The sequence below is a fragment of the Ammospiza nelsoni genome, chromosome 17 (genome assembly GCF_027579445.1).
Source record: "Ammospiza nelsoni isolate bAmmNel1 chromosome 17, bAmmNel1.pri, whole genome shotgun sequence".
Taxonomy (NCBI): Eukaryota; Metazoa; Chordata; class Aves; order Passeriformes; family Passerellidae; genus Ammospiza; species Ammospiza nelsoni.
The window spans coordinates 3,501,138-3,519,278 of record NC_080649.1 but is presented as its reverse complement, the minus strand read 5'-3'; the positions used below and the strand labels follow the sequence as shown (position 1 = coordinate 3,519,278).

Genomic DNA, 18,141 nt, shown 5'->3' with positions numbered 1-18,141 from the left:
GGAGCAGGGAAAAATTGAGTGTGAATGGGGGCTAGGCAGCCTTTTCTGGTTCACTGCAGCAGAAAATGGGTACATGTGTGTGTGTTCCAGAGCTGGTGCTGAGTGTTTCTGTGCCATCTCTGGAGAGCAGTGTCGGACTCACTGCCTGGTGCTGCCATTGTAGCCACAGTCCAGGAGCCTTGGAGCAGCCAGGGGCTGCGTGTTGTCATTGGGACTGGGAGCTGTGGTTTGGCAGAGCTCCCTTAGGGCTGGGGAAAGTGGGAAATGAGGAATCCTGCACGTCAGACCTCTGAGCCCTTGAAAGGGCTGAGCAAAACTTGTTCCTGACCCAAGGCTGTGCAGTGTCTGCCATTTCAGCCTTACAGTGCAGAACTTGATGTCTGAGGAAGGATCAGTGCAGGATGAGGTGGCCAGGGCAGAACTCAGAATTAAATGTCATCCTGCATTGTTTCATAAGAGTTGCCTTTCATTGTGCACTTGGATTTACTTAGTGGGTCACTAGTTACCATGGGGGTGGGTGGACTAACCTTGTTTATCACTGTGCTGTGTTTTTCCAATACCATAAAACCTAGGATGCTGTCAAGCACACACTTGAAGAATATTTATCTCCATGGAGTGCTTTTCTCTTTGAAACTTCTGTTCCACTCCACAGTCCTGCCAATTTGATGTGTACTTCAGCTTTGTTTAATGGCTGTTATCTGGTAGGGTTGGGATTTAGTTTTGCTTTGGCATTTTTCCCTTGAAACATCGCATTGGGATCTAAAATGAAGCTGCTTTAGAACTGAACACTCAGATATGATATTTGTTTTTAGCAGTGTTGTTAGAGTGACAACCATATAAACAAAGCTCTGTGTCCTCTGAATAAGCCCCAAACTTTTGGGAATGAAGAGTCCTCCAGGGCTGTGTGGAGATGCTGCCTTAAGACACATCTCAGCTCTTAGTCAGAGTAGGAGTGAGAAGTGTGATGTTGATTCTTCCAGGATGGACACTGGCTGAACAGGACTGAAATCCCCATTTCCTTGCAGCCTATTTTAGAGTTCCATAGAGGCCAGTAATGACTAGAAGTTGTTCAGGAGTGTTTGAAGTGTAAAGCTACTTATTCTGTCACCCAGTCTAAACAGCTGCCCAGCCCCATGATAAACGTGGTTAAAATCCCTGGAGAGAGATCCTGTAAATCCTAAATACACGTTTACCACATGAGCAAGGTGGGCTGCACTTGTAGAGAGAAACAATTGATCCTGCTGCCCCTGTGTTGATGTTTGTGGCTCCAGCATGTGTGGTAAGCAGGAGAGCAGGAGAGGAGTTAATTTTAGCTTGATTAGCAACACAGAAGGGAATCAAGATGACTGTTGTAAATCGCAGTGGGATGAGATCAATGAGGGTAGTTTATTTCCATGCATCTGAGTGGGTGTTCTAAGCAATTTAATTTTTGCTTTTTTGTTTGTTTTTAAGAGAACCTAGAATGTTAATGCATTTAGTCCTTGAAATCCTTCCGTGGCTGCAGTCCTGGATACTTTAATGTTGTTGCATGGTCATTGCTTTAAATGAGCACCAGGTGCTTGTGTGCTGTTCCCCAGCAGCTCTTTGTTTCTCTGCTCTCTGTTACCTGGCTCAGCAGCAAGTGGCCAGTGATTCTCAGTACTGCACTCTCCATTTTTCTCCTACTCACCTTTGTTTATATTCTGGAGCATGTTCCCAACTGTTTATGATTAAACATTGGTCAAACAGCCAGGGTAAGATTTATTGACACAAAGGAGGCTGGGAGGAGGGAGTGGCTGGCTGGTCATCTGTGTCTACTTGCAGCTGATAGTGATGTTATTGACGTTGTCCACGTGTCTGTGCAATGGCCCTGGTCTGTCCCAGAGGCTGCTGGCCAAAATCACTGCCAGGGGCCTGATCCCTGGCAGCACAGCCTTTTTCCCTTTGTGTGACACAGTAAAAGCTCGAGCAAGGCGGTTTGTGTAGGTGATGCACTCCTTTCCCTTCAGCTTGGCCTTCTGGAAACACCCCTTGGCTCTTGAGGAGGGCATCTCTATTCTTCTCTTGGTGGGAGAGGCTTGCTGGTCTCCACAGAGAGAAGTCAGGATTTGAAACATGCTAAAGGGGGTGTGACCTACAGGAGTTTTAAGTGGTAATCCTTTTAAAAAAGACATCTTGACAAACAATGCGGTTATATGGAAGATTGGAAAGTCAGTAGTATTTAGGAAAATAAAATACAGAAATATTAGAGTCAAAAAGATACTGATTTCATTAAAAAAAAAGCCTTTTTGGAACTAAAACAATTTGTTTCCTGCCCCTCTTAGCTATGTACAAACCAGATAACTATTTAGCTTTTGGAGTGTCTATATGTAGCGTGTTAAGTTCTGGTTATTTATTTTCAAGTCACAGATACTGATAATTTTCAAGTTTTAGGAAAAAAAAATAAAACATAATATTGACAAAATAGTAAAAAAATCAACAGATTGATTAGCCTAACATGGAAAGGGATTCTTGCACTTCTGAGATTTGATTATACAAATGAGATACACACACGTGTTGCACGTAATTTACGTTTTCTCTGAAGATAAATATTTCTTGGCTGGTACAGAAATGGTTAAGATAGGATCTAGACCTCCACAGGTTGGAATACCTGATTAGAGCAGCCATGGTACACGGGCTGTTGTGTGTTATATAAAGTCTCTTAACTCTCCTTATTTTTATGTATACAACCACACACACAACAAAATAACATAATAGGCTTGCTGTGTGTTACAGATGGTATCAGGCATCTGCAGTGCTGATAGTGAAACTTTCTGGTGCAGGCAGCCAACTTCATTTAAATGAAAGCCTCGTCTGCTCTTTGTGCCAGCCCACTTCTTCGGTGGCAAACTTTCATATCAGGTTTTTGATGTCAGGCCACTCGTTCTGACACATAAAACACCTCCCTGTTCCCAGGCTTCAAAATAAACAGCAGCTTTATGGTTAATTTTAGCCTTTAAGGACATCTTACTAAATGTTCTCTGCAGGTCTGTTAACACCCCTGGGAATGCAACTGCAGGGCTTTTCAGCACTGAAAAGCTGAAAGGCAGAATAAATGAGAGGGTGGAATTGTCTGGCAGAGTGTGGTGCTGGGTGAAGATGTGGTTTGCCATATGACACACAGAAAAAAATTCACTGTAACTTAACTGTGCTCAGAGACATGAAGTTGTTTATAGTAAGGACTAGACAGCAGAACAGAGCAGCTTCTGTAATGCTGTGCTGGAAGTGGGGCCAGAATTCACCCTGGGGAGCCTTTAATAAAAATAATCAAACAAAACCCCTACCCAATATTCATCAAAAGGTAGATGTCATCGATGCAGATTAATTTATTTTGATCTGAAAGCTGATTTTTGTGGGTGTAGGCAAGACCTGAGGCTCCTACATTTAGCACCTTGGCAGACTTGAGGTAGCTCTTCCCTGGCTGTACTCCATGAAATCTGCCCTGTGTGCTGCTGACCTGCAGTGTGCTGGTGTGCAAAGCAACAGGAGCACTTGGGAAGGGAGCAGGAATTTGTGTTCTGATAGCCAGCCCTGTGCCCAGTGCTCCTGCTTTGGAATGAATGGCATATTTTGAAGCTGACTCCAATGTTTTGAAATGTGAAGCTGAGGGAGGTACAATTACAGCACCACCTCTTTGTTTCTCTCTGCCCAGTGGATGGGCACCCAGTAATAACCATGTTGTGTTGTCATCAGTATTTCAGAGGTGACTTTTGTGGTGGGCTTCAACACCCTTCACCTTAATGGTGTTGTCATAAAAGCCTACTAATTACATTATTTTGATTATACCATGGTTTCTGACATCAGCATGCTCATAATTTGTCTGGAAATAATTGTCAAGATTTTTCTGGATCAATTTTAATAGAAGTTTTAGTAGTTGAAGCTTTTTATGTTTTAAAAAGATAAGTGAATCAATCCTAGTCAGGTGTGGATTGAGTTTGTAAAAAACTGGTGATAATGATGGTATTTTGAGAATACCCTTCAGCTTTTTTTGCAGACAATAAGGTGAATGAACAGACACTTAGGGCTGGCTTATAGTTGCTGCTGAAAAACTTTCAGAAAATTCATTTTTGAAAATGCACATTCCTGACCATTTGCACTTTGATGGCTCTCTGGAGAAGGCTGGAGCAGCTTCTAGTTGGGGTTATTTTGGCATTGGGATGAGCAGGATTATTACAAGATGCATCCTGCCAAGCTGAGGACAGTGGAATCTGGAGAAAACCTGTCGATAATGGTAATTCTTCAGGCAGGGTGGCAACTTCAGAGGGAGCCTCCTGCTATTCCTGCTGGCTCTCCATTAGCAGATTGAAACACCCTTCTCAGCAGTTCTGGCAGTTTCTCCCTTGCTCTTCTGTGAGCTGCTATTTTGATACTCCATGAATTTATTCCCTGACCTTGTTGCAGTGTTTCATTACACTGAAGAAGTAGCACCTATAATATCTTACCTGGTTTGCTCTTTTTTTCTCTTTTCTGTGCTGTTTTACTCAAAGGGGAGAATCTGAAAGTGAAGCTGTGCTTGATGTCTCAAATAATTTTCAAAGAGTGAAATCAGAACATTAATAAAGAGATGTAAGGAATGTAAAATAAAGACATATATACAAAAATACAGCTCTTGAATCTTCACTGCTAATTCTCCAGTGTGAAGCAGCCTCCAATGTTCTCACTTGAATGAAAAATTAACTCAATTTATCCATTAGCTCTCTGACAGCCATTGAAAGGGTTGCTAAAAAAGATAAGAAAATGTGGGAAAGATGTGTAGAATAAAATGACTGTTGAATCTTCACAGCACGATATTTACAGAGCAAACCCTCCTAAAGGTTTTACTTTTAGCATCCATTTGTTGGAGCCTAAAACCAAAAATGCTTATCATCTTCTGCGTGCTTTAAAGAAGATAATAAATGAACCAAACCAGCATTTTGTAGTTCTTTGGCTTGGGCTTCTGGGATCTCTTTTCCTTTTTAGCCTTTCTTACCAGCCTGGGGGTGTTTATGCTCCTTCCCCCCCAGCACCTGCTTGGCTGAGTGTCACTCGCTGCCTTTTCCTGCGCTGGGCAGTGCAGTGCTGCTGTCAGGGGATGTCTGCAGGGACTGAGGGATCACAGATATTTTCTCTGTACATCTGTGTGTGCCTGCTGCTGGCAGGGAGAAGAATCCCAGAGTCTGGCCAAACTTTGCTGTGAGCTTTGCTGTCTTCAAAAGGAGTCTGCTAAAATACCTTCTTGAAAATCTGCCTCTGTGTGGAAGTGTTTCTCAATTTGTTTGAACCTTGATGAAATGGCATAGAGGGAAGCCCTGTGCAACTGTGCTCAATAGAAACATTCATTACAGCTAATTTACTTGGTGCTTTTAAGAGATGTAGCTATTCATAAGTTGTGGTTTTGCCTGATGCTGCTGGTAGTATTTGTTTTAAGTAGATACACTTGCCTGCACACGCTCTTTGCCCATCTGAAATCTTGTCTGGCTGTGTTGGGTACCTGGTTTTAAGCTTGGTGATCTGCAGTGTTACGCAAATCCCAGTGTAACCTGGGTGCCTTCTCATTAAGGGAAAAAACCCTTTATTGTGCATGCAATTCCAGCTAAACAGTAACAAGGAACATAAAGAAAAGGTCTTGACCGTGATCAAGAAATGGCAATTTTGAATTTTCCTGAAGCATCATCCTTGTTCAGCCATCTTACTGCACTTGCTCTCTCAAGGTTATTCAGTGAATAAGCTCAGGAAGCACAAAGGTTCTAAACAGCATTGATTTTGCAGCATGCAGAGCCTGTGTATCCCATCTGAGATAAACACAAACCCACTCCTGCTCATGGAGACGGGCCCTGCCAGTTGCCATGGGAGGATTGCCATGGGTACACGGCCACGGGAGGCTCCTGTTGGAATGCAGAAAACATTCTGGATCTTTGTTTGGTCCCCTTGAACACAGCTGAGTGACTTGGGATTTGAAATAATTAGGCTGAATTTTTTTTTTTAAATGGTGACTTCTCTGATTCAGGAAGTTTTGAAAATTTCCAGCCTGAGAGTATCAGCATGTGGCTGATGTGATTTGCCTGATAAAGACCAGAGCTTTTCTCAAAATGAATGAATTGCAGTTTGTTTTCTGAAAGGAGAATGCAGTCTTTGGATCATGTGATGCTTAAATCTGAGTCTGTGGTTACGTGCTCTGTCTTTTTTATAGTCCATGACAAACCTGCAACATTTTTGCTGGTACCTTCTTCTCTCCTTTCTCTGCTTGATATTTTTCCCTCCACCTTTTCTGTGCTGGTGGTGCCATCTGGAAGGCAAGCTAAGGGATCTGATCTGCCTGGCAACTTAGTCCCACCAAAAAGGAGATGTATAAATATTCCATCACCTGGTTTGCCTTCCTGTGCAGAGGTTGGGGTGGTACTGTTGGCACGAGGGTGAGACTGAGAGGAAATGGCAGAAGAGAAGAAATGGTGGTGGAGGGAAGGAAATGCCTCTCACAGCTGAGAATCAGGTTTAGATTGTGTTAAAATAAATCTACATGAGATTGAGTGGCACAATTGATATCTCTTTGGGGAGATTATTTTTAAGGCAGACAAAACCAGGGAGCCATCCATGTGAGACACAGAATTTTACCCAGTTTCCCGTTACTCATGCCAGCAAGTCCGGGAAAGATTAGGATTTCCAGCTAACTCAGATGTATTTCAGGGGAAAGACAGAAAATCCTTCCAGTAATCTGGAATTTATAGGGTAGTCAATAAAAATTCCACCGAATTGGATATGAGGAGTTCCTGATGACTTCAGTGTGAGTTTGTCTTTACTAAAACTGCATTTACATTATTCCTAGCACAGGAACAATACCTGAGGCAATGCCAGGGATCCCACAACACTGATGTTCAGCTACTTGTGCATCTGGTGGAACATGGCAAGAGAAATAATTGCTGGAACTTTTTCTCTAAGAAATTCCCTACAGAAGAAAATTTAAATTCATGAAGTAGAAGTAAGACCACTGTCTTTGAATTGAACTAATTATTTCAAACATGAGCTCACTCTCATATGCACACAGGCAGTTCTGGTTCAGTCTTGGCTGACAGATGAACTCCTTTGTGTATCTGCAGTGTTAAACATGACAGCACATATTAAATACAGTGAGTGTGCTGCAAAGCATGCAAGGCAAGTGTTTTGTGAGCTCAGGGTAACTCTGAGGTTAGGAACCAGTCCTCCAGATCTAAACTCATGTGGTGACTTACAGATTAATTATGACCAAACATCACAATGGGTTGCTCTGTCATTGGAGCAGTGGGGGAGATCACTGTGCTCCTTTATTTGCAGATGATCTCAGTGCTTTTTAAATCTAGTTTTCTGTCAGTTATGTTACAAAGAGTAACAGTGATTTTTCTAGCTTTTCCTCTCATGAACAATAGTGGATAATGCCAGAGGCATTTTTGCAGGCAGCTCTGCAGTTTATTTCCTTATCCTGCTGCTGTTTGGCCAAGTGCATGTCTTGCTTTTCTTCAGATTGAGTTGATTCATTACAGGAAGAACAAATGTGGGTTCTGGACTTCACCATTTACTTGCAGACCCTTTGCTTATCTCTTCATGTATACAAGTGATTTTTACCAGCCATGAGGTATTTCTCTGTGTGTTTGATAAAGGACTTTATGGGCAGGTCTTCAATATGATTTCTCTGCTTAAACTGCTCAGAGCAGGAGAACAGTTGAAAGGGAAATAGCAAATGCTGAAAACCCTTTACTTTTAGACTGCAGTAATCTCCAAAATGAACCAAGCACTCTCAAAACTCTGGCACTTACACTGTCTGTGTCCCATAGCCAAAGAGTTGTGTAAGGAAAAGCATTATAGTGACTCTTAAATTACCATGGTGATAGGCACATGCTTGTGATGTGTATTTAGACTAAAAGGAGTAAAATGCATCTGTCTTCTTTCCTCCAGAACTCTCTGTAGCCTCAGTGCAGTTTTTTGTTTGGTGGAGATAGCACTACCCAAGTGGGTGATATAACTGGCTTCTTACTGGAATTGCTTACTGAGCTGTTTAGGGGAAAAATTGTAGGGTAGGGAGTGGAACAGGAAATGTTGGATGATTTTATTATTATTATTATTATTTTATTGCAAGGGAGGGGTGAATAGTACCTAATCTCCAGTGACAGCTCACACAGCTTGGAGAGCTTGTTGTATGGTTTTATGACAATTGTTCAAACTAATATTCATTTTAATTCACTTGTGATTGAAAGGTGGTTTTTGTACTTGTGTTTTTGCCCACCTTGCTGCTTCAGACTGCTTAATTCAAGCAACATAATCATTTTGAGCAAAATACTTGTGTTGATTATTCCCCTTGGGATGTAAGGGTTTATTTTATTTTCGTGAAGGTAGAGAACATTAATTTGGTTATTTTACTTACTGAAATGGGAGACATCCTTCCCAATATTTTGCAGTTGAAGTGATTTGTTTTGTACTAGTTGATGCAGTGAGGTTTTGTGCTATAGAAAAGCTGAAGTTCTGAAAAGCATTGCTGTCCCTGGGCAGAGTGCAGCACCACAAAGCAACAAGTCTTGGTCAATAAATACTCCCAGCTCAGCTGTTGCAGAGGTCACAGCAATTCTCAGAGCCTTGTTTTTGAAGAAATTAGAATCTCAGGTAGTAATTCTTATCTCAGTCTGTGGGCAGACCTCTGCTTATCTCTCTGTGGGCAGACCTTCAGGGCTTAGATATATGTTTAGTTAAGTGAAGCAAACTGTTATCTTTTTCTAACCAAATTTAGTTTCATTTTTGATGCACAGGTGCTTAAACTTTCCCGGTGAGTCTTTTATGTTGTCCAAGACACGTCCTTTCACATTGCTTCAAAGGGTTTTGTGAATAGGGAGTGGATTTAGGATTTTCATAGATGCAGGCTTGTGGTTCTTTGCTTAGCTGGTTACAGAAGAGAAAGAAAAATGGGTTACAGGAGGTAATTGGGCAGTTTTCTGTAATGGCTGCTCTGTGCAGCACCTGCACATTGATTGTAGCCTGAAAATGTTGGTATTTATGGTACACATTCACTGAAAGGGTGACAATTGTCCGTCTTGCTCTCCATAGAATTATGTCAGGTATCTTGAAATAGCTGGTAAGGGTGATAGTCTGACCATGAGATGACTGACAGCAAATTCTCACTTGTTCTGAGAAACCCAACATGATTTTGGAATTTTGTGCATGGAAATAGTGCTGTCTTCTTTGGGGTGAGCTATGTGTTATTGGCACAAAACTAATGATTTTCAGAGAAATTTCAGGGAACAGAGAAACAGCTGTTTCATGAGGGTTGTTTGGGATTTTTTTTTACTTTTACAAGGGTTTTTGTGGGTACTCTTGGTCAAACTTTAGCCAGTAATGGCACAGTTCTGTATCATCATGACGTGTGCTGTGATTAGAGCTCTGGCTGGCCACTTCTGCTGAATCCAAGGTATTTACTGATTGTAGAGATAACTGCCCCATCCTCAAGAGTTGGACTACTGTCCCCTCACATCACAGAATTGTTTAGGTTGGAAAGGACCTTTAAGATCCCTGAGTCCAACCATTCTCCCAGCACTGCCAGTGGCACCACTGAACCATGTCCCCAAGTGCCACATCCACACGTTTTTTAAATCCCTCCATGTCCCCAGCTTTAGACCACTGAACCATGTCCCCCAGTGCCACATCCATAGGTCTTTTAAATCCCTCCATGTCCCCAAGTGCCACATCCATAGGTCTTTTAAATCCCTCTATGTCCCCAGGTGCCACATTCACTCATCTTTTCAATCCCTCAGGGACAGTGGTTCTGCCACTGCCTTGGGCAGCCTGTTACAGTGCTTGACAACCCTTTAGGTGAAGAAATGGTTCCCAGTGTTCAATATAAACCTCTCTTGGCACAACCTGAGGCCATTTCTTGTCCTGTTGTTTGTTATTTGTGAGCAGAGCCTGACTCCCCCGGCTGTCCCCTCCTGTCAGGAGCTGTGCAGAGCCAGAAGTTCCCTCCTGAGCCTCCTTTTCTCCAGGCTGAGCCCCTTCCCAACTCCCTCAGCTGCTCCTCATGGACATGCTCCAGACCCTTCCCCAGCTCTGGACACGCTCCAGCCCTTCCATTCCTCCCTGAACTGAGGTCCAGAGCTGGACACAGCGTTTGAGGTGTGGACCGTCCCTGCCCTGGTCCTGCTGGTCACACCGGTGCTGACGCAAAGTCAGGGTGATGGAGGGAAAGCTTGAGATACTGAGTGTCAGCAGGGTGGTTACAGTATCTGCATGCTGAAAAAGAAAAGGGCTCTTGCAGACAGTCATGCTTAAGCAGGTTTTGAATGAAACCTGGGGCCTGTGGTGCTGTCCGATTCAAATTGTAAAAAGTGATATTTTTAACAGAGCGCCTCCTACAATGTTTCTTGCTCGACCTGCATCTCAGCACTGTATCACAGATGCTCCTGGTGCAGTTATACCCCCAACATTCAGGAATAACAGGATTTCATAAATTATGGTGAGATAAAGTAGACAAAGATGGTACCAACTTGCTGATTACAACACATGTGTTGTAGTTCCAGCTTACTTTTCTGGTTATTCCTTTTGCATGATGAACTGGAATGATGTTTATATATAACATAACATACTACATTATGTTTATATATATATATATATTACAGTATATATAAATATCATTCCAAGTTTTATATATGCATGTTATATGTATATTTCATATATATGTTTCACCTTGGCTTTCTCATGATTTGTCTTCTTTTGTCAATGTGCTTTTCCTCAGTGTGAGTGTAAAAGCATAAATCCAGCACAGTTTCCTGCCTCCTTTTAAAATCTTTAAATAGCCTTTTCTTGCTGTCATGCAGCAGATCTTAGCAGAAGTCATTTGGTGCTAACAGAACTCAGGGTGGTTTAACAAAGAAGTCAGTGACTGTAATAGCTTCTATTGAACCTGGTACTATGTTTTGGCAACTGCATCTCCATTCCCTTTGCATCTGTGAGTAAAAGGTGCTTTGAGGAGGAGGAAAATGTCTGCTTTTAATAGAGCCATGCAGGGGATGCAGTCATTTTGTTGGGTTTTTTCCCCTAACCATCTTTCCTGAAGTCTGCTGTAGGGTGACTGTTTATGTAAAGTCTAGTGTTTCCTAGCACTTTATTTTCAGACTTTATGCAGATGAAATGTTTGTGGTCACTGTCACTGGTTCACCACATGAAGGATGCCTAATAGCATGGGAGCTGCTGTGCTGTCAGTGAGAGGAGCTCACCCAGGAAACTCTTGGAAAAATCTGTCTTGTGTAAAACAAGCAAACAAAATTCTAGCAACATCTTTTATGTGACTGTAGCCATGTGTGGAATGTGCACTCCTCCTCTCCCCCTTGGTCTCCAATGTATATATAGCATGCATTCAGCCACTTGTATGGATTCTGTGCGCTCCAGCAGGCATCATGGAGCCAACAATCCATTTTCTGTGACTCTCCTGCCTGTAGTCCAAGAAGGCAAGAATTTCTGTGCCAGTTTGTGGAGGTTGAGGAGGCTGCTTGTGTGTTTTTAGTTTTAACACAAACTAAAAAGAAAAAAAAAAAAGAAAAGAGAAAAGCTTTCTATTCTCACTGCCTTGCGAGGCATCCTAGAGAAACTGGAACCCACAAGGAACTGATGAATGTGCCTTACTGTAAATGTGATTTCAGTCCATATGATTGCTGTGGCCAGGGATTGATTGCAGCACGTGTCTGTCTGTCGCAGATTATTGAGTAAACTCAGCAGATCTGTAACTGAGGCAGGCTCCTCCTGCCCATAACAAGACCAAAGATTTTGCAGACCATTAATTCATCCATCTAATCAGCTGGAAATTTCAGAGGGGCGTGAAAGAATTGTCTCTTGGGCACCCTTGAAAATACCAGTTAACTTCATTATGCTTTTTATGTTGAGTCTAATCTTTGCTTTCAGATTGATCTTTTTCTCATAATGAAAATGTTAAGCAGGAGTAAAAGTTGTTGTTGCATCTTTGATAGGAATCATGCAACATGGATCAAATAGTATAACTCAGTTTAAATAACCTGAAATATATACAGTAATCTTAAGGACTGCATGCTCAGTTCTGCTTGAGTTGTCTGTCTTGTCCTGCTTATCTTCTGTAGAAGTGTAGTTCTCAGAGGTTTAAGTCCTGCACTAATGTGCCTCACTCCCAATTAGGACTACCTGATATAATTTAAGTTTATCCTCTTGGTTGGAAAGAGGGTAATTAAGGGAACAATAGGAAAGCTTATTAAAATTGCATTCAGGTTCAATGGTGTGAAAAGTGAGCTTCCTGTGACAAGATGCTCCCAAAATCATGTTTTTCTGATTTCTCAGTGACACGGTTCCCCAGCATTAGGCTGTGTGGATTTGAAGCAGTGGCCTGGGCTGTGCTGGTGGCCCTGTTTGCATTGCTGTGGTGGTTGTGATAGACTGGAACAATAACCTTAATCCCGGGCACCTTCTCACCCCTGGGGGAAGGGAGGAGTTCCGCAGGAATTTACAATCTGCTTTGCATTGCATTTCCACTTCTTGGGTCGCAGGTTTTTACATCAGGAAAAGCTTAAATACAGCCATGTTACCCCAGCTTGGCTTTGCAGGCAGTGTCAGTACTGAAGCCAGCACAGAGCAGGCTGCAGGACTTAGTAAAGCTGTGAACACCCTTGCATATATCCATATATCCTGGTTTTCCTGGGACTGGTTCCTTACAAAATGGCCATGTACATGCTCATTACCATAATCCACAAAAGCTGCTTGTACATCCTGGGTTCTGCTTCAGTGAACTGGGAAGCCTGTGTGTCTAAAAACAAAATCTCAGCAGCCAAGGAATTGTTTGCTGGTGTAGTCAGCCCAGCCCAGGCTGTGTTTCTGTGCCTGGTTGCAGGCTGAGATTGTGGGTAAATCACATGGCTGGCTCTGGGGAGGCTGGCAGGGAAAGCAGGGCTGGATGGGCCTTGGCAGCACGGTTACTGCCTTACTTTAGACTTCACTTCTCAGGTTCACTCATGATTTTGGAAAAGTAACAATTTTCTTGAGATTGCCCACACTCACAGGCTGATGGGACAGCCTCTCACGGTGGTTTCGGTGCAGGTATCACTTTTTATCTATTATATTGCTGCAGCATCAGTGGGGTAAAGTTAAGGAGTTAAGGAGTTACTTTACCATCATCTCAGAGCAATTTAGGAGATATGGATCTTGCATTGCTGGCTCCTTCTGAAAAGGAAGACCTGAGTGGCAGTGGGATAGAGCTCCTCGCTGCTCTGAGGCTGCAGAGGGGATCTCCTGGCCTCAGCCCTGCTGCAGAACTGCCTTAGGGCTCTGTGCAGTCAGGCCTGTTGATCTGCAGCAGGCTGGGATTGCACTGAGCACTGCTGAGCAGGGACTGATTTGTCCTTGACTCAGGTGTTGGAAAATGCTGAGCAGTTGGTGTTACAGCAGAGAATTCCATCACTCTGTGACAGGCAGCTTAGGTTTCCCTGATAAGGCCTTGAGAAATGATGAAGCTTTGCTTGTACTGCTTTTGAGCCTGAGTTCATGTGATGCTCATTGCAAATATATGGACTTTGAGCTTTTTCTCTTTAAGCAAATCCATGTAGCAGTACAAAGCTTAAAATCCAGGGCAGTGTCTCAACATCCTTGTTTCAGGTTCACCTCAGGAGGTTGGTGCCTGCTGCTGGCAGACACTGCAAGGCATGGACGCTGCTGTTTGGAGCTGTGCCTTCATGTTGAGTCTGCAGGGAACCTTGTTTAGAAGGGTTAGATAAACACAATTAGGTTGCATTGCCAGCAATGATGTTCTTATTTAATGCATTAATGAGTGCAGGTGGCAGGACCTCTGAAGTGAATTAAATGCAATGCAAACTCCTGCTAGCAGAGCCACTGAATGCTGAGCCGGCTCATTTGAGAGATGAGGTGGGAGATGGGAATGAGCTGCCCATGCCTGAATGATAATTTTGAGCATTACCTTACAGCACAATCTGCTTGTGCCAAAGAACCAAGAGCAAGTGAGTGTGTTTTAGAGCTGCATTTCTGTCAATAGCACCATTAAGACAAGGTGCAGATTGACTTGCTTGTCACCTTGTTCTGGTTACCTGGCAGGATTCAATAATGTGCTGGTTAAAAGAATTCTGCTCAGCCCACACCAGCACTTACAGTGCTAGAACAACACCACCCAAATCCCTTTCTTTCCTTCTGTAGGCAAGATGCTGGAATCCAGCACAATTACTGTGCTCTGCTGGCCTTTCCCACGGTGAAACCTGGTTTTTATTTCCTGCTGCTTTAACCTTAGTATCAGTGAAATGATTCCTGGAAAGCTTTTATTGATTGCACATGATTGTCTAATTAAAGTGCAATAAGAAGAATTGCAGAACACTCACTCTTACAGCCCTGTGCTCATTGTAGACACTGTAAATTAGAAAGCTTTCTGTTCAAATATGGAAAATGTTAGTGCTTATTTCCTTTTGAATTTCCAAGCATCTCCTGAAGGCTGCACTTGTGTGATTAATTTTTTTTCCTAAATAACAATTTGGAAGAAATGTTACTTAGAGAAGGAATGAGGCCCCACAGGCTTGCAGGGGCCCTGTTGTAAACCTGCTAGCTGTAACCCTAAAGGGAGGCACTTCGAAAGTAATGTATTTTAATCTGAAACCTGCTAGATGATCCTTTAAAATCATGTGCACAAATATAAATGGATATCAATTATACAATATATAGAGACAAGTCTTTAAATAGTACTCTCTGATCTTACCTGGAGGCTGTTTCTTGCTCTATCTGGACTTTATGGCTGTTTTGTTTCCTATTGCTTGTGGTTTGATACTTTCTAGGGACTTGGATCTTGCTGAGATAGGTACAGTGAGCTAATAAAAAATAGATCCTAGTCCTTGATACATTGCAGGAACCCAAGAGTTTGTTGTTACAGGAGTGCGTCTTGCTTAGTCACTGATTGAATACATGGCCTTGAGGAAATCACTGAATTTATCCAAATCTTCAGCTTGCATCTCATCTCTAGATGGCCATGATTCATTGTGAAGTATTTACAGAGCTTTATGAATGATCAGTAATTCTGCCCAAGACACGAGGCAGAAGGATCAGTAAAGAATGTTGGACTTTGAATTAATTAATGATGCTTCAACTGCATATAAAACCTCTCAAGTACATTCAGTATCATGTGTGAATCTGACTTTTCCCTTTCCTTCTCTTCCAGATGTACTTTCCGATTCCCTAGCACGGTTATAAAAATCCAGTTCACATCTTTATACCATAAAGAGGAAGTAAAAGAGGAAGCCTCAACACATCCCCTTCGGCCACTTTACCCTCAGATATCACCTCTGAAGATCCACATCCCGGAGCCGGATCTCCGGAGCGTGGTCAGCCCCCTCCCATCCCCCACAGGCACTATCAGGTAAGATGTTCACTTCTCAAAAATGTCTTCTCTGACATCAGTCTGTCTGCCCTGCTTTGTTTGGTATCCTTGGTGCAAGAAATGCCCCATTAAAAATAACTAATTAAATCTCTGATGTTCAAAATGATGGGAGACTGCTAAAAAACGTTATAGTGGCCAGCAGTAGGGCACAAGGGTTTTATTTAAGAGCTCAGAGGGTTCAAAGGTAAACGTCCACAGGCACTATCAGGTAAGATGTTCACTTCTCAAAAATGTCTTCTCTGACATCAGTCTGTCTGCCCTGCTTTGTTCGGTATCCTTGGTGCAAGAAATGCCCCATTAAAAATAACTAATTAAATCTCTGATGTTCAAAATGATGGGAGACTGCTAAAAAACGTTATAGTGGCCAGCAGTAGGGCACCAGGATTTTGTTTAAGAGCTCAGAGGGTTCAAGGGTAAACTTGAGTGTTGGTTTCACACTATAGAGTTACATATAGAGTCTATATTTGGCAGTGGAATTAGAAATATTTATTGAGAGCTACCTATATGCATGGAGAAAAGAAAGCAGGCATATACTTTCTATCTTAAGACTGCCTGTTTTATTTTTATCCCAGCAATATTCTGTTGTTGCTGGGTGGTGCTGCTGTTATCTGAAGTTAGGGACGGGGTGGCCATTGGCACGTGGTTTCCTGGGAATGGAAGGAAATGGGGGTAGGATGCTGACCATGTACTGAGGGGCTGGAGCAATCTAAATGTACATCTGGGCGAGTATCCTGTTTTGTAAATGATCTGATCAGTGGATGTGCATTAGAAATAAGATGAACATCAAGTTACTGTATGAAATATTTTCTTTCTTCTTCAGCAAAGAGTTGATGTTACAGAGTTTCAGTGAAATCTTTTAAAGTTAAATCTGTTACTTGAAGTACCATGCATTTTGTAAAGTAAAGCAGACTTTATGGTATAGGATGATGCATTAGAATTTTAAAACATGTGGGCATCAAAATAGCAAGAGTGTGCCTGGTAATAGTAGTAGCCTTTGGGTTGTTTTCTTGTCTGTACATTTGTAAAAAGGTATAATATGCAAATCTCTTCTGACAGCACTAATTCAGTGAGTAGTATTCAAATCTGCATGGCTGAGACTGAGACTTCAGAGTCACAATGAAGCTGGTTTGGGTTTGCATGATCCAGAGGCTTGTTTGGGTTTTTCCGACCGCCTTACAGAGCTGCACAGATGTGCAGCGCAGATATTCTAGAAAGAGGGGGCTGGAGGTGGCTGTGGTTTTAGTCCTCTGTTCAGGCACTGCTTTTGGTTTATATTTAACCTTCTCTTTTTAGATGAAGCTTGTTGCTGGGAGGGGAGGGGGATGGTTCCTTTGCCAACATATGGTAGTTAGTTTCCATTCAGTCATCTTGTGCAAAGCAGCACAGTGTGGTTTGTGTTACTAACAGAGGCTGTATCTTTTGACTCTGGCATATGCCTGCAACTGATATTTGATTCCCTGGGAATGTTTCTTTTGCATAAGGAGAAAGTGGAAATAGTAGTGTTGAGTTGTGCTCAGCCCCTAACGCAGTGTTTACTGAGGATGATTAATGATTGCATCCGTTTGTCTCGAGCAGAAGCTGAGCCAGCCAAGTCTTCAGAAAACCTCAAAAGACATCTGAGGTTTCGCTTGCTGAAGCCCTTTCATTTCCTAGTTCCTCTTACAGAGGAGGACCTGACACGTTTGTAAACATCCCTGCTCAGCCCCTTCAGCCTTCCCCTCTCCCCCAGCAGGGTCTTGCAGCTCTCCCCTGTGGGCCAGGCTTGGGAAGTGATTTGGGTGTTTCTGCCTGAGAAGGGAATGCTCCTTTGGGAGCATGTAGCTGTGCATTCTGGCCCTCTGACTTCCAGGGCAGCTCTCTGCTCTCTTGGTGGCTTCACAGCGCTGGGTGAGGCTGGCACAGTGTCCTCTCCTCCTTCCCAGAGGCAGAGCTGGGAGGGCTGGTGGGGCTCAGCATGAAACTCAGACCCCTCTCCCACTGCTGCTTTTGGGAGGTGGTTGCTGGGTTCTCCTCCTCCTCTTTCCTGTCCCCCTTCTAGTATTTACTTTCCTAATTTGGTGCGTTTGCCTTGCTCCTCCCTGATTGGCCCGTGGAAAATTATTGCAGTTTGGAAATCCTGGGCAGGGTGAAATTTCCTTTTTGGAAAGTGGCTCCTGGCCCCTTTTTCCTGCCTCCACCCTGGCGTAGGGCAGGGGCTGTACCTGCTCCCCCCCCCAGATCCAGCCCTGCCCTGCTGACCCCTAGCCCTGCTCTGCCTCCCTGTTTACACTGCAGCTTGCTTCCCTGCCGGTTCTCCCCTGCAAGCTTCTGGGTTTTTTCCAGCCTATTTATTTTCCCTCTGCAAAGTGCAGTGCCTAGAGAGGGAATGAGCTTTAGTTAAACAAAACCAAACCTGCCACCCTCAGCAGCTTTGCAAAGCAAGATTCCTGCTTATTCCTGGGGAGAAATGCTAGGTGTTCTCAGCTAGGTGTTTTGTCTCCAGGAGGGGCTGTGTGTGGATGTGTTTTGAGTGCTGTTGTACAGCTGTAAGGGAAAATGTTGGTTGGCAGCATGCTGGGAGGGTTGAAGGCAGGCATGGATTATTTGTTCCTGATTTGAGTTCAAAACTCCTTTTCAAAAAAATCACACTTGCATTTTTCTTTCCTTTTCCAGAAAGGAAAAGGCCACTGTGGTTGTAGGAGCTCAGTAGAAGCAGCCTGCCATTTTGCACAACATATGAAAGGGCAGAGTAGCACTAAATTGCT

The 18,141-nt window shown here is 43.1% G+C and overlaps 1 protein-coding gene across 1 annotated transcript in view; it reads left to right on the top strand.

Annotated features, from left to right (window-relative positions):
• Positions 1–18,141, top strand: part of FOXK1 (forkhead box K1) — a 55,232-nt gene that overhangs the window by 11,255 nt on the left and 25,836 nt on the right. Inside the window, exon 2 of the mRNA XM_059484228.1 lies at positions 15,179–15,376. Within this exon, the coding sequence (XP_059340211.1) occupies positions 15,179–15,376 (198 nt within the window). The remainder of the gene's footprint in view (positions 1–15,178; positions 15,377–18,141) is intronic.